We start from the raw sequence: 17152 nt of genomic DNA on the forward strand, positions 1-17152 counted from the left end.
TAAAAAAAAAAAATCAAGATACTTCTAAAAGTTTTTAGAATTAGTCATTTTTTCATTCATGCTATTGCCTGCTCCAGAAACTGGGCTTGGAGTAATCTTTAACTGGAATGCTCCCTTCCTTACACCTGTCAAATACAGTAGTTATTTCTGAATCCCAACAGATACAAAGATAGAATATCACTTTCAGATGTCTTGCTGAGGTTTCCTATTGCAAGTGGAATCTCTGAATTGTCAGCATTAAAGTAGCAACAAATTCATGTCCCCTGCCTGGAGGAGCTGTCCTGTTCCTTGTGGCTGATGAAAAGGCCCTTATCTCCCCTTTCAGTGGCAGCATCCTCTGGAAAGCTGTGCAGAGCACCTGCTTGATGATGCAAATGTCATCCAGATCCCCACTTCATAGTGTTAATTCAGATTAATTTTATATCAAGCAAAACTTGCTTGAAAGCTTTTCAATGAGAAAAGTGAGCAGCATCAAGCACTAGAACTTGAGATGTACATGATGGAACTTGGGTAAAACAGGAGTTTTACCTGCTCAGTGCTTTGGGAACAGCTAAAAAGGAAAGGATTAGTGGGGAAATATTCTGTGCAGGGAAATGCACTCGAGGTCTCAGTGAGTCAGAAGGTGGCAGCAATGACACTGACATCCCTCTGTTGTGCTTTGCCTTGACAATAACTTACAGCTGGCACTGCAAGAACTGCAAACTTTGGATAATGGTGAAGAGCTCAGAGGGATCTTAAAAATATTGAATAGAAATAAAAGGTTGGCTGAGCAATCTGTCGGTGCCCAGCCTGTCCCCCATGGAACAGCACAGCACAAACGCTGCACCAGCTATTCCTGCTGCTCAGAAAATCCTCTCTGCTCCCTCCAAGGCCTGCCTGTGGATCTGCAATGCTGCTGGCCCGGGCTCCCTTTAGCCTGGCTCTGATTTCTCTGTCCCTGCCATCTCAGGCTGCACATGAGAGCTTTCCCCACTGGGCACAATCAGGTGTTTTCCAGAGGGAATATCCCCTCTCCCAGTGCAGGTTCCACACCCCCCTGAGTCTGCAGCCAGCACAAGGAGCCAGGTGCTGCCCCTTCTGCTCTTCAGCTGGGTGTAGTAAATAGAGCCAGGCAAGCTAAACATTGTGTGTTACAGCTGTCTCTGGAATTTCATTAATTCTGATCTATAAATTCAGCTACACCCATAGAAAGTTGTGCTTTCTTTTAGAAAGATGCTTTTCAAGCTCCTCTGACTAATACTCTGTTATATGGGAAGATAAAGTTTAAATTCATGACTTGCTGCTAATGAAGAAGAACTGCTGGGCTGTTTGACATTTTCAGATGTTGCCTCCTTGCTGTACCTTTCTATTTACATGTGTCTGCCTATGGTATTAATAGATTGCTTTTCCATGATCCAGCACTGTTAAAATAAACTGCTAGATCCAGGTCCTTTTAGCATTTCCCAGAAGGTATCATTGTGCTCGTGTCTAAAGGTGAACTTGTATTTCTGAATAATTGATGGCTGGTAGTTAATTTCTTTATCTTCAGAAAGGAAGAAACTTATTAATGAGGATAATGCATGAGAGATCAATGCCAATGTGTGTGACATCGATTAATGATTTCAACTTGTAACCAGGTTGGAAAAAGCAGCTGGGCTCTGTATCTGAGCACATAATTATCTGTAATTGTGCTGATTACTTGGTGGGAGTGGAAAAACAGATAAGGCACCACTTACAGGGTACAGAGAACTGGGCAGAGGTCTTCTCCCTAATACTCACTGAGCTGGCTTATTAACTCCTCAGTGGTTAAGTTTATGCACAGATGTGGTGTGGGTTTATTTTTCCTGTGGTGATGGCATGTCTGGATGTGCACATATGTATTATAAAAATGGATGAATCTGCACAAAGAAGTGAAGCCAGTGCTGGAGAGACAGTTTTGTTTTTAATAATAAAAAAAATAATAATAAAAAATCAGGAAGGCAGATGGTGAACTTGCAAATGGCATCAGGAGAATGACCTGAGGTGTTAAGTTTCCATACTTTAACAGCGTGACAACAAAAGCTCAACAGATCATATTCTAGACCCAAACTTTCAGTGCATAAAGTAAGGAAGTGGAAACTTTTAATCTACTCATTGAAGTTTACCTAAAACTTTCACCCATCAATCCTGTTTTTTAACCTCTAAATAGGAAGCTCTGTAATGAAAACTGTAAGTTGTCTTATTTGTAAGTACATATTTACTGATTGTGAAAAAAGAGTTTGCTGTGTTGAGCTGACTGATCTTGGTGAGTTTTGACCTTCTCAAAGCTGAGGTTCTCTTTAAGCACCCACTGGTGTGTGGAATGAAGCTTCTCCTGTACCTCTAGGACTCTGCCTATAGCAAGACTTGAGTGAGAGTTGTGTTTTGGGGACCTGTGTGCCCTCAAAGAATCCTGTAGAACTGCAAAAAGATGTTTTCCTACCCTTCAGAAAAAGCCCATGGGCTGGGGCTGTGGAGTACCCATTTGCAGGCAGAGGAGCTGTGATGTCTGTAGCAGAGGCAGCCTGGCTGTGGTCTGTGAGTCAGCTTGGTGCTGGAGCTGTGAGATGATGTACACACTGCAGGGGACTGGAGGAGTTCCTCTAACTTCCCATTCTAGCCTGGGAGTAGGATTGGATAATTACTAATTTTTTTTTGGTGAAATACTTCAAAAACATATGGATTGAATCAGTTTTGTGAGCTGAGCTTGTTTAATGTGTTTCCTTGATTAAATACATCAGCTGTCCTAACATGACAGTGCCTTCAGTTGTTTAGCACTTCATCTTCCTCACCACAAATGGTACAGATTGTCCCTGGAAAACAAAGACTTATATATTTTTTTTTGTCTCGTCTGACCCAGCGAGGGAACAGTTTTACAGAGTCAAGAAGCCTCAAGTGACAAGCTCAAAAAAACTTCAGCGTTTATGTCAATGTTTTCTTTTTTAAGCCACTTGAGAGTCATTAGTAACAGCAAAATCATCTGTGGTGTTGTACACCAGGTTGGGATCACTCAGAACTTCTCTTTGCCATTTTTAGAAAATAATGTCATATTAGCCCTGAAATATAGAAGTCTGACAAGACCCTTTTGTAGGGGTTTTAATTCTTCATGCCAGCTCCAAAGCCACCTATTATGAAAGCTTTTGTGTGCATCACTGCTTGGTGAGCACCTGAGTTTTAGAGTACAACTTGTCCCTGTCTTGCTTGCTGGTTTATGAACCAACATTATGGCTGTGTTTGGATTTCAGGAGCTCCCTTAGCTGTAAATGAGTTATACTGGTGGCATGGCTCTTTATTTTTAAATTACACATTCCTTATCTGCAGCATGTTTTCTCATTTCCCTTCTCCAGCCTTACAACTTCTTTTAATAGCTGGATTTCATCCCACCACTATATATCTAGTCCTCAAAGATGCTGTTGTTTTCTGGAAGACTATTTCAATCCTCCTGGGTTACAAATATATATTGACTTTGTCATTAACTGGAATAATTTCAGACTTTAGGATTTTGTGCTTATGTCTGCCTAATTGTAGTTTATCCTGTTCTTGCTGCAGTTATTCTGCATCTTATATTCTTTGTTTTCCTTTCTCACAACCCTTTTTGAGTTCAGACAATCCTTTATAAAGTTTTAGCCTGATTTTAGTTCAGCCTAATGTTTGCCTTTGAACTATTTGATGTCCAAGGCAGTTGTCTCTTGTCAGTTTTTTTCCTAGATTCTTGTAGGCAATTTATTTCTAACCTTTCTTCTCCATCTAGATCTTCCCTCCCACCCTTCACCTTGCTTATGATGCAGACTTCTTGGTTCAAAAATGTCCCCTATGAGAAGTATTAAATTTCTCTCCTTTTTACTCCCTGAGATCCTTGGACCTCCAGAAGTCACTTAATTCACCATTTTTTTTTTTTTGTCATTCTGAACATGAAAGCCAGACTTGCTTCTGTTTATTCCCTTTCAGTTTATATGAAAACAACTTTAGAGTTTGTTTTTTATAGCTGTTCTTTGATACTGTTTTATTCACTTCTTACCAGCACCATCCCTGTGTTTCAAGACTTTCTGTTCTTACTGCCCAGGCAATTTGTACTGATCTAAGAATTATTCCAGTGGTTTCCATGTCTACTGTGCTGGCTGGATCCTTTCTGCTGCCTAGCAGATTACTTAGTGAGGTTTTCTTCTTCTTGTTCTGTTCTCTGCTCTCCCTTCATCTACAATTGTACTTGTTGGTGATTGTGTCTGTGCTGAATGAAAGATAGAGGCATGCCTTAGTTACTGAAGTCATGCTGACACCTAAAGAGTGGGTCACACATCATTGATTGGAGGGGTTTTAGGGCTAGGCATAGGATTTGGCTGCCCCTGGATCCCTGGAAGTGTCCAAGGCCAGGCTGGACAAAGCTTGAAGCTTTGGGACAGTGGAAGGTGTCCCTGCCTGTGGCAGGGGTGGCACTGGATGATCTGTAAGGTCCTTCCAACCCAAACCTTTCTCTGTTGAGATACAGGGTCCTCTCAAGCTCAATTCTGGCTGAGGCTGTGAACTGAAGGGGAGTATTTGCTGCAAACTGATGCTGCCTCTGTTGGCTCCCAGGGTGGTGCTCTTGCACTCAAGGACTGCAATGTGCAGTTCTTCAGTGGTTACTCCAGAACCATACAGTAGTTCAGGTTGGAAATGACCTTTTAAGAACATTGACCCAGCAGTGCCAAGCCCACCACCAACCCATGCCCCAAGTGCCACACCCACGTGCCTTTTAAATCTCCCCAAGGCAACCTTTTCCAGTGCTTGACCACTCTTCCAGTGAAGAAATTTCTGATTATCCCAGCAGGCTGAGTCCTGAGGTCATCCCGGCCCCTAAGAAACTTCCATACCCCGGTAATTAGAAGTCTCCGGCGCTTTCGTAGTATTTAAAGTGAAACGCCAACCGGTTGCTTTAAAACCCACATCGGCGCGTTTGCATCGTGGCTTTCTCCTGCCGCGGTTTGGGGAAGGAGCGCCGGCCGTGCCCGGGGCAGCCCGGGAGCGCCCGCAGCCGCCGCCGGTCCAACACCGCCCCCTTCGGGCCCGGCCGCGCCGGAGCCGCGGGCGAGGCCGGGCAGGAACGCGGGCAGCAGGGCCGGGAGGGAGCGGGGCCGGGCTGCAGCCGGCAGTGACAGCCCGCCCGCACCGCTGCCATCGCCGCTGCGGGCTGGGCGACTGCCCAAAGCTGGCCGCACAGGTGCTCTGGCCGGGCGGTCACTGCTCTCCTTTTCCTGTGCGAATTCCAGCCCAGGTGACTGATCCAGACTGATCTCATCCCTATTCGAGGCCTCGGGTTTCCTCCCCCACTTTGCATTTTGGGTCAAGAAGTTACCTGTAGACAGTAATTCTTAGAATTGTGCCCGGAATCGTCTCCCTGCCTGTGCCTAAGCCCTAGGAGTGCCCAGGGCGCGGTGTGGCTCGGTGTTCAGCAGTGAACTCCCGAAAGTAAAGTGAATCAGGATGGAAATTACTGTTTGCAGCTGTAGGTGCCCGTGAGCTGCTGGTAGCAGCCGCCCCATCAAACGGCAGGGCTCGGGGGGCCTACCTCCTCCTTGGCTCCAGCAGAGGGTCGCTCCCTCCATCCCATCCCATCCCATCCCATCCCATCCCATCCCATCCCATCCCATCCCATCCCATCCCATCCCATCCCATCCCATCCCATCCCATCCCATCCCATCCCATCCCATCCCATCCCATCCCATCCCATCCCATCCCATCCCATCCCATCCCATCCCATCCCATCCCATCCCATCCCCGCGCCGCTGCCGGCCCCAATCCCACCCCCAATCCCAGCCCTCCGTTAAACGCCAGCCCCTGCGCTGCCTCGCCATCCCCGCTGGAGCCAGGGCAGGAGCAGCAAACCTGGCTGCGCCGCGCGATGCTGTGCTCCAGCCGCTACCGCGGGGCGCTGTGCGTGCGCGCAGCCGGGCTTGAATAGGCACCGAGCGCCCCGAAACCTGCCCTCGCCGCCGGCCGCGGAGGCAGCCGCTCCCCCGGGGGAGGGGGCCGGGGGTGCCCCCGCCGCGGCGGGGCAGCGGGGCCGGCTCTGCGCGGGCGCGGCTGGCGCCGGGCTCAGGGGGCACCTCCCGCCCGCCCCCCGCCCGCCCCGCTGCGCTCCCCGCCCGCCGCCACTCCGGCGGCTCCGCCGAGCAGCACCGCGGCTCCGGCTGCCGGGGCCGCCGCCGCGCAGAGCCACCAATGCGGGGGATACTGGCGGGGAGACAGCGGCTCCGCGGCAGCGGGGAGGGCAGGTGAACTCCGGGGAAGGATGACCGGCGTCGCCGCGATCGTCTTTTTCCTGCAGCTCTTGCCCAGGGCGGACGGGCAGGTCTTCCCAGGTGAGTGATGCCCGCACGGCCGGTGCCCCGCTCTTGCATCGCCCGGGTACCCCGGCCGCGGGCGGCTCTCCCGGCAGCCCGAACTCTTCGCCTCGTCCGTGCCTCCAGCCCCGCGGCCTCGCAGGGAGCTCCCGGTGCCATCCGGGGAGCGGCAGGGGATGGAGGCGCCTCGGAAGGCGCTGGCCAGCGGCAGCGAGCAGCCTCGGTAGCCGCCGGTCGCGAAGGCGCCGGGGATGGGATGCGAGGGGCTCTGCCCGGCCGTGCGGGGCTCCGCGGGGTCCCGCCGGGACGGGGACAGCGCCGGGGCTGGGGGCCGGGGAGGCTCGCTCCTGCCAAAGTTGCGTGTGGCAAGAGGTGACAGCATCGCCTTTATTGTGGGATTCGCGATACGCGAGGCGTTTTTTGGTGGTAAAGAGCGTTTGCGAGCCCAAGGCAGGAGTTGGCTCCTGCGGGATGTGCAGCGCGGGGGGAGCCGCTGCCTTTCCCCTCCGGTCAGGGGAAGGGGTCTGGGCTTGCTCTGGGAAGTTTAGTGGCAGCTGTTTCACCACTTGCATGTCACAGCTCCAGGAACTTTCTCGGGGGGCTCAGCCACTCGGATCGGCTCCTTCCCAATTGTCACTTTCTCTGTCGCTGATGTTTAGGAGTAATTTGCTCCCTGGTATGTGTACCGTAATAGTAGCCGGCTATTTTCCCACTCCTACGACTTCCTTTAGGCATACTTTGAATTACTTGAAGATGACAGGTGCTTATAGAGCTGGCTTTCTCCTCCTGTGCTATTCTGTAGGTAATCCAAAGCTACATGGGTCTTGTTTTTCTCCTGGGTCTTACAATACGTTAATTTTCTTATTGCAGTTTGTGCTTATGTTAAAAGATAAGCAGTTATAGCTTTCTTCTCTCTTGACTCAGGGAAAAAAAAAAAGTGTTTTAAAATTACCTGTATATTTAGGACGAGTAACATTTCCCTGTGCTATGTCGCTTAACATAGGGATATATCTCATTGCCTGCGACTTAGGCGTGCTGGAGGCACGGAACTAAGTTGAGTTCATCTCAAACACAAGAAGGTTTTTGTGACTCGAAGCAGCTCGGATGACTCTGTCTCGCTGTTTTAAAGCAGCAGCAGCAGCGGCGTGTCGGAGATGCTGAGCTCCGTGCCCACCTTGCCCCGAGCCCTTGGGTGCAGGCTGGGCGCAGGGACGGGGCTGGCTGGGCAGGGCCGGGCAGACCCTCGCCCGAGGAGGTGCTGTCATCACCCCGGCTGCCTTTGGCACCACCGGGATCGTGTTTACATTGCTAGGCAACTGCACAGAGCTCAGATTTATTAGAGAGGCTGGGAAATCTAACCTAGTTAAAAAACTGCTTCCTTGAGTAAGCAATATGTGGAGCTATTTATTTCCCCCCCTTCTTTTCTCTCCCTTCCAACTGTTTTTGTGTTCTTGACACTTGTCATATCAGTTGTGATTAGATCCTGGGCTTTTGATGAATCATTTAGCCAGATGCTTGGAAAGAAGAGTGATCTGTGAAAATAGTGAAGTTTTAAGGGGGCAGAAGACACTTTGTATTTGAGGGAGATAATGTAATATGAGCTAAACGCATGAAAATTTAACATATTTCAATTATTTTTAGGAAAGCCATGAAATATTTTAATTATCAGTTCAGTGGAAATAGTAACTGTGAGGGTTTTTTTAAACATTAGTATCCCCTTCTCCCTCCTATTTAAGTATGTGCCTATCATCCAAATTTTAATAACTGCTTTCTGAACTGCTTGTAGTACTGAAATTACAATACATTTTTCTACGCTTAAAATAAATATCTGCTGTGAAGTGTATCGGCCTGGACTGTGTCCTTGTAGCTGATTTTTTTTTTTTTTTTTTTTGAATGGCAAAAAGCAAAATTTTGCAGGGGCACTTTGTCCCTGAAAATTCCGTGAAGTTTGGAGTGGCCCCAGTTAATGCCATCGGTGTCTTTCTGCATCTTCCATCAGGTGGTGCTCTCTCCATAACTTTTAGGATGCAAATACCTCCCGTCTCCGATTATTTTTTAAAGACTACTGCGTTTATACAGCAGTCTTTTGTTAAACATTCCGAAAAATCACTGTGCACGTTGTTGGCTGGGTTTTTTTTAAAGTAAACTTATTTTCTTAAGTGATCGCTGGACTAGGAAATAGGAAAGGCACAAGTCAAGAGGAAATGTAGTCAGTTCCTACCCGATTTGCACAGCTGCTGCTGCTTTGTATTATCCCCAAAGTAAAATTAGGAATACTACAAAGAGACAGCAGAATGCTCATGATTTCTCCCTGGAATACCTCGTTTCATCCTGAGGGAGCTGGCTACCACTCATTTCTTCATGTAATTTCTCAATCACTCTATTTATAACTCTTCTCCCCAGCAATTATTTCCCCTTCCCTGCAGTCTCTGCATTTATTTGTAACTCAGCATACGCTTTTCGAGGTTCTAAACTTTTTATCAGCTCTAGGGTCAGCTGCTAATTTAAATGCTTTACTTTTCCGTGCCCGACACAGAAGTAGCACCAGGTAATGATAGGGGTACCCTGTTCTTTCAGGATTTTGGAACTGGACGAGCATTACTTACTGGGAAGTTCTTCTCCTGAAAGTCCGTGTGCGGTTTTTCTCCCACCAGAACATGTGGGGTATTCCTGCAGTTGCCGCACACTTTGCTATTGTCTGTTTTGTGAGGATTTTTAGCACAACAGGGGGATAAATAGAGATATTAAAGTCATTTGCAGCTGTGAAAAAGCATCCGGGGGGCGGGGCGGGGGGGGGGTAAGTAAGGTAGAGGGTTTACATGGGGGCTGTTGACCTGAGCACCAGGTTATTTAACACTTGTTTTTCTTCTGATGGCAGTGCTTAATTTAATTTTCCCCCTGTCCTGCTCCTTGTTTTTCTGGCAGAGCTGGAACGCTCCCAAAGGCTGCTGCCACATCTCAAAGTTGCGGCAGCTGAGAGTTCATTACACAGGGCTGGTCCAGCGAGGAGGGAAGATGAAAAGGGAGCAAACTGCAAGGAAATTTTTGGGGGAAGCCTTAATTTAGTAGGAGTTAATTTGCTCAGGTTTTGCTGTCAGTAAATTGGCGATGAAAAACGGGCCTTTCTGAGCGAGCTGCTCTGTGTGGCAGTTGTTAACAATGCAGCCATTTAACTCAATAATCACTTTTCTCTCCCTCTGGGGAGCTGTTAGTACCACAATTCCACTTTATTTTTATTCCCGCCTGGCTCGATTTGTTTTCTAATACATAAACAATTAATCCTAAGAAGGTGGTGTTGTGAAACTGCCTCTTTCGACAGCGGCAACGAAAGGGCACTGTGTGTATAAAGGCGTTTGTGAATCTCTGAGGAATAATCCTTCTCTTTTACAAATGCAGAGCCCTTTTTAACCATCCACCCTCCTGCAAGTCCCTGAGCTCTGCTTCTCTTGTTTAATTGTACTTTTAAAGTCTGTTACGCTCTGCGTGCAGGCCCACGTGCTCTAGTTTTCATTAATATTGTGGGAATGATTTGGGGCACTTACTGTAGAATATTAAAGTATATATTTTTTTTCAGAAGGCACCATTATCTGTTGCCATGGAAACCCCAATAGTAGTAAAGATGTAGGTCTGAGGCTTTGAACCTCAAAAGCCATGGACAAGGGTTGTTTCTTATAGGAGCAATTACTTTTGTACATGAAATCCAGTTAAGTGGAGAGAAGAAAGAGAAATAAATTGATCTGTTCAGCATTGCTCTGACAATCCTCTTGAATAACATTCAGCACAGAAGGATCAGTGTCTCTGATTCTCTCTGTGTGTGTGGTGTGGGTTTTTTAAAGCTCATTATTTATCATAATAGTTGTTTTATGCCTCTGGTAATTTTCATTGTGATTTTATAAGTGAGGTGCACGAATGTGTATTGGCAGGTATTGTTCTTCGCTTGAATGGGAAGCACTGAATGTACAACGGAGAGGTGTGCATTAGAACTTAAATATTTTGGCAATGGGCAAATTTGAGACTGATTTACCATGGCCCTAATTAAGAAAAAGAATAAAAATAGCAGATGTTGTCTGAAATCCACCTACCAAAATCTGATTGTATGCATGGGTTTGCTCACTGATGAGAGTGGTAATACTTCTGCTTTCCCACAGAAATCCTGCAGCCTGGTTGCCATCCCCACAAACCCTGACGGTGTTTGGGTGACGAGCAGCAGCATGAGTGTGTGCATTGCTATATAAAGCCCTCTGTCTTTCTAGAGAGACATTCCTTAATTTTTTATGGAAACTGCTGCAGTCTGTTTCCTCGGTGTCTTGTAAGGCACAGATTAAATATGTAACTGAGCTTCCAAAATATGCTCATAGGAACATGCATAGATGAGACTTCCCTTACGTGTATTTGAAGTAGCAGCAGCATGCAGGGGTCACCTGCTGCTGTGAACAAGTTGTAGTCCAGGTCTCCATCTGTGAAGCAGGAAACCTTCTGTGTCTCCCATTGCCTCAGTAGCAGAGGGCTCCACTCCCCTGAGGAAGGGCTCGTGGGTTGCCATTCCTTGGCTCTGTGTTCATATTCTTGATAAGAAGATGGTATATGGCTCTTCTGGTACTTCTGGAACGTTTTATGGAGCAGCATTACTTGGCTCATTTAAGCCAATGTATTTGGCCTGGAGTGACTTTTTTTATACCACTCACAGTTCCTAGTTTTCTTATTTCTTTTCCTTAGCTGGTGCTGTCTCCTGTTTGTGCTGGATGGTACTACTTGCATGAACCTTCATTTAGATGGTCTCTGCTTTTTTTTTGAGACATCCTTACCTACCTCTTACCCTGCCACCTTCCTGGCCTGGTGCTGTCCCTGACTTTTGAATGCTATTCCAAGCAAAGCCAGAGAAAAAGAGCAGGCACACAGTGGTGGTGGATGTTGCTGATGGCATCAGTGAGGACTTCTTGCAGCCTGGTCCTATCTTTCTGTGCATTTGTCATTACATAACAAAAAAATAGTTCATTATTGTGAGCACTAAAGATCATACATCTTTATGGTAAAGGAGACAATTACTGTGTCTTAATCAGACTATGCATCATTTAATCAGTCCTGCTTGTTTTTTAATAGCCAATAAATACATCCCATCTATCACTGCAGTTCAGAGATGTCAAATGCTTTGTAAACTGCATGACAGGACATTGCATGTTCCAGAGGAAAATGCTGATAAGAAAGAAATTTCAGCTAAAGAAAACAAGGACCTCTGGAGAAAGAAGGCTGTTAAGGTGTTGTTTGATGCCCCAGTTAAAGATGATGTAATTCTGGGAAGTCCTGGTAAAACAGGACAAGAAACCCCAGGAAGAAAGAACCTACTTAGTGCTTGCTCTCCTCTGGTTTCCTTGTTTTCTTTTAAGTAGTGCTTGTAAATCAATCCAAGGCCAGTTGCTTGATTTCTTTCCTCCAGCTGGATCCCCCTGGGACTGCAGCCTTGGGAATTCAAACCGACTTGGTGAATTCTGCTGCTGTTTGAAGTGGTGTTGCTCATGTAGTTGAAGAATGATTGAGCTGCTTATGAATTTTGGGAGGATGGGACCTGGCTCTTGTTCCTTGATATTTTTGAGTTCATCTCTCAGGAAGGCTGTGGGGTTTGACAGCTGATGATGTTGTGTGGGCACAGATCAGTGCTGCAGCCTGAGCAACCTCCGGTTATGCAAAGCTCTTTGTTCAGCCATGCTGCTGCCTTTGTGCTGGAAGTGCTCAAAGTGTCCCATATCTCGTGTTTTCTTAGCTGAAACGGCTTCAGATCTGGCTTTACAGAGGAAACAGAGTTTATCACTTTTTTTCCACATATATCCTTGTCAATCTCAGCTTCGTTCCTGGTAGTGACTGTGTTGAATCACTGGGAAGCAGCTCCTGGCTGTGAATTCAGCTGTAGAGTGAAGGAGGGCTGCTCCACTCTTCTCCTCTGCAATGCTGTGAAGAACAACAAAATCAAGAGTATTGCCACTTCAGCCAGAGTTTATCCCTTTTTTTTTTTTGAGAATCAATCCTTCCCTCTTTAAATTTGAAAAAAGTATCATTACCTGTGTGAGCAGAAGTAGGGCTTCAGGCTGTGCTGAGGATATTATTGGAATATTGTGCTTCTGACTCCAGCACTGCTGAATTTGTTACTGCTACCTTAATCTGAACATATGTGAATCTTCCTCCCCTTAGTACTGACTCAAAAGTCAGCCCTCAGTAGCAGTGGGGAGAAAAGAAATCCTAAATAGGCAAATAAACCAACTTTGTGAAGTGAGCTTTCAGGATATTTTTTTTTTATTGGCTAAGTGTGGAGAAGGGGATGGTAATGGTTCCACGTGGTTATGTTTATTTGAGAAGATAACGATGATTTGTAGGAGTGAAAAGCCTGTCTGATTGTGACCAACTAGTAGAAGTAGGGCACAAAGCAGGGGAGGAAGAAGGGAATTAAAGCAATCTGCTCTATAATGGGCCTTTCTTCCTTTAGAAATGTTTAGTGGAAGTGCGGCAGCATTTGCTGGATAAGCAGAAGAGCACTTCTGTCAGCAAGAGGGGAAGCTGCTGAGCTTGATGGTTCATTTCTCCAGAAAAGGGATTTGCTGTCAACGTGTACCCACTTAGGTGCAGGCAGCCCAAATCTCATTCTGCATTCCTAGGTGGGAATTCAGCGCTCTAATGGGAACAGTTGTTGCTGAAAGTCTGAAGTGCACTGTATTTCTACCACAGTCAGTCATTTCTCAGGGAAATATTTTGTGTTTTGATGTTTCTGCAGAGGTGTGTGGCTGAGAGGTAGATTTAAAAAGCCCCAACTAGCTAAGGCAAGAGGCTGTCCGTGGAACTCTGCCACTGCTTTTGGCTGATACCAAGAATTTTTACTAATTTGTTCTTAGTTCTTAAGAAAAGCACCAAGAGAAACAATAATGAGCTATTTCTGGCGTTTTCCATTCACATCCACCTGTTTAAAAGAGGTAAATCTCTAGAAAGCCTGTTCTGTGCTTTCACTGGTCTTTAGCTTGGGTGTGTTTGTCAAGTGGCTGAGCAGAAGCGCTTCTCATTGTTACCTTCTCCTCCCGAGTCGAGAGGCAATTGCCATTTTTGCAATGGTACCAACTCCTCTCCTAATGAGCCTCTTTAATAGAAGCTCCCTTTCCCCTCTTAATTGTTTATTAAACCTGAAGGGATGGCTTTGTTGTGTAGTAACTTTGGAATACTTGAAGAGCCAACTGCTAAATGCTTTAGAGGCACAAATTACTGGGGTTTTTTGATACCCTGAAGAACACTTTCTATGCAGTTGTATAAGGGAGAAACAGAAACAGCAGCAGAGATGTGAGCAGTGCCACAGTCAAGCAAGAAGGGTGGCAGCTGGCAGGATCCTGGTGTTTGGTGGGGTTAGTGAAGGAGTTTTTGTGAGGGTTAGTGAAGGAGAGTGTGATGGGAAGGAGAATATGGTAAACTTATAGCAGGAGGAAGAGAGCAGGTATGAAGAGAAACAGGAAAGGGGACTTGGCCAGAACAGAAACAGTGAGGAAGCAGACATAGAATAAAGCTCTGAAGTGGGCTGCAGGATGCTCTCAGGCTGGCAGGGTGGCTGGCACTGGTAGAATCTCCCTTTCTTTAAGCTAAATGTCCACCAGAGTCATTGTGAGATAGTTCATGGCTGCAAATTTTGCTCTGTAGCCTGAAACGTGGGATACAGCACCTAGTTCTTGTCTTTAATTTCAGCGATTGAGCATCTCCCTTCACAAACCAAACTGATGTGAATATTTTGATTTTACCTGCAGCCCATCCTATGTTTGTTTAGAAAAGTGTATATTTATCTGTTATATTTGCCAGTTGCTAATGTTTTAAGAGCCTTAACCATGCCAGCAGCAGCTCTCCCTGTTGTTCCTCCAGCTCAGCTGGTATTTCATAGCTCTTCTCGTGTGTTCACACGACAGTTGCACACTATTTATTTCAGTAATGGGAAGGAATAAGCATGTGAGAGGAAAAGCCTGTTATATTTACACTCTGCAGAACACCATTACAGTGGCTGATCAGGATATTTTGGGTACCTCAGGGCATCGCTGGGCCTGGATCAGAGCCTGTGCCAGACAGCCCAGCTGTGCCTCAATTTGTGCAGCAGCCAACCCTAATTAAACATCCAGGAGCCATCACCCACCTAAAACCAGTCGCTCATCTTTGCTCCTTCCCTTCAAAGATCTGGTTTTGAGCCTTTCACTTGAGGCAGAATTTTTGTGTTGCACTGCTGGCTCTGGCTGCACAGGGAGCAATCAGCTGATGGATTTGACTTTCAGATGGGTGGCTCCCAGCTCCCTGGTCTGGCTGTGCCAGCACTGACTCATTCCCTCTCTGGAAGGTGCCCTGGGGCCGCTGCTGCTCTCCTGCCTGGCAAGGCAGGTACAGAGAGCGAGGCTGGGAGGCTGCCAGCATCCCCCTGATTCCAGGGCACTCCTGTGCACAAACACGTGCATTTGGTACTTGCCAGGGATGCTGCATTGCACCCACTATTTCATTTTGGGGAGTGGGAATTTATTTATTTGTGTAAATTAAATCTAGACCCACCTGGAGTTTCCCCTAAATATGATCTGAATAATTATTTCGCTGAAAAAAAATCTGCTCTAAACCAGGTGCTTCCCTGCAGTTCTTGAGTTTCAAACATTCCATCAGGGAGGATGAATCCATGTGATCTAGTAAAAAATAATAGGTTTAAAAAAAAAAATCTTGTTTTAAAAGGGATTTTTGCTATGCAAATATTGGTCAGAACATTTCCCCAGCTTCCTGAATAAATTTTTTGTTGGCGATAGGGTTTCCTACACAAACAGTAAATATTTTTATGATTAAAACATGGGAGATGGTGTATGTACTAACAGCTATCAGCACGTGGTAGGAATGATCAGAGAAGTGGAAAGCTTGGAAATAAACACAGTGTCTCTGTTGGCACAGGGATAACCCTGGAGACTGCCAAGGCCAGAGCCTGCAAAAATAAGAAAGTATAATTAATTGTCCTTAAATGAACCTACCAAGCAAAAATAACCCTTTTAATGTAAACACTCATCTTTGCATCTTTTATAATAAAGCTTTTCCATGTGCCAAAGATTTTCATGTTCTATAATATGTTTGTTAAGATTTCTGTGCATATTTATTGTAGAAAAAATAATTATCATAAGGAGTACAGCTGCACTGGACATCTGCTTTACCCTTGCACTTTGATTTTCTAGTAATAATACAAAACCATCTCTGATAATGGCTGGGAAGTAATCTTTTGGAATGTTACTTGCTGGTTTCTGAAGGTCACTTGGCAGTTGTCTATCTTGAGTCATTCCTGGGTTTTGGTGTGATTTTTTGGTGTGAGTTTTTTTGATGGTGTGGGGTTTTTTTTTGTTTGGGTTTTTTAGAGGTTTTGCTTCCATGCTGATGAGCAGCTGCTGCTAACAGACTGCTCAATAAATGAGCGTTTCAGTGAAAGAAATATTAAATTTTCCTTGTGTCCTTTAGTGTAACTCCCAGTGGTCGCTGACTTCAGGGTGACTTGCAGGTGTTTAAAACATGAAACAGCAGCAGCATTAACAATACATAAACCCCAAACTTTTATCATCCTGCTTGCCAAGTGTAATTCATGCTAGAATTGCTGGAGAAAATACAGGGAGTGTTTGGATTATCCACTTTGGATTACCCACGGAGTTCTTCCTCCTAGGGGATGGCAGAAGGATCACTCATCACATTCAGACTTCAGATGCAATTTTCATTACAGTTGAGAACATTTAGAAGTAGTTCCTTTATAAGTTTTTGCTTAGTGATGGTAAACTTGCAAATTTTCAGTTCTTAAAAAAATGTCGGAGTTGAGCGTCACAAGCAGAAATTTTAACAGAAATCCTGAGTAGTATTGCAATGTAAATCCAGAGTGAAGGTGTATACAAAGTGATTTTTGAGTGGAGGAAAGAAATCTGGGGGTGATTAATGCTGAGATTTTTGAGAGGACTGACTGGCAATTGATGGCATATTTGCATGAAACTGAATGTGGCTTTGAAAAGCAGCAAGTGCACTAAGGGCAGAATATGCCACCCACTGTGTTTGTATTTTAAAAAGTATATGTCAGGATGCTTTTTCTGCCTGGAATATTCCCCCTGCGCATCCTCGTATTTCCAGGAGTGACAAATTAACATATTGAGAGTACACACAAGTGACAGCAATTTCTCCTCTTTTGAACAAAGATTTACACTATCTAAATCCATTTAGTTTCTGGATCTCTAACTGAGAACGGAGCTGTGAAGGGGAGAGTACCTCAGAGGGAAGGAAAGGGAATAAGGGAGGAATATTTAATGTTCAATGGAAGGAACAGAATGAGATAAAAACAAGCAAATAATTATTTTGGGCATTATGAAAATCTTACTGTAGATCCATGAGGCTGTGGAATTGTGTCCCAGAGGAAATGGTGGAAACTCTGTTGTCTGAGTCACTTTAATTTAGACAGGACAAAAAAACTGAATAATCCACTGCAGGCTTTTTTTCCTTTAAAACTTCTGACTTTATTATAATGCTGTTGAAGAGGGAACAGAAGGGGAGGTAGAGTGAGGGGAAAAAAAGTGTGATGATGCTGTATTTAGTATAAGTGATAACACATACTAATGCTTCTCTGCTGTTTCTTAATTAATCTGATTATCTGTTAAATATCAACAGCATCATGGTGAAGGCAAGATGATATCATCTGCCCCTCCAAACCTCCCTCACCCCTAAATCTGCATTTAGACCTTATCTAATCTGGGGGCAGATAGTGAGTGTGGGGGATTAAAAAGCCCAACCAACAGAGCAGACCACAAACAAACAAACAACCCCACAAAAAAATCTCA

At 45.4% G+C, this 17152-nt stretch overlaps 1 protein-coding gene across 1 annotated transcript in view; it reads left to right on the plus strand.

Annotated features, from left to right (window-relative positions):
- Nucleotides 1–6226: 6226 nt before the first annotated feature.
- PTPRT (protein tyrosine phosphatase receptor type T) overlaps nucleotides 6227–17152 on the plus strand; it is a 442398-nt gene continuing 431472 nt past the window's right edge. The window contains exon 1 of the mRNA XM_053958427.1: nucleotides 6227–6335. Coding sequence (XP_053814402.1) covers nucleotides 6266–6335 — 70 coding nt within the window. The 5' untranslated portion in view covers nucleotides 6227–6265. The remainder of the gene's footprint in view (nucleotides 6336–17152) is intronic.

This window comes from Vidua chalybeata, chromosome 17, assembly GCF_026979565.1.
Source record: "Vidua chalybeata isolate OUT-0048 chromosome 17, bVidCha1 merged haplotype, whole genome shotgun sequence".
Taxonomy (NCBI): Eukaryota; Metazoa; Chordata; class Aves; order Passeriformes; family Viduidae; genus Vidua; species Vidua chalybeata.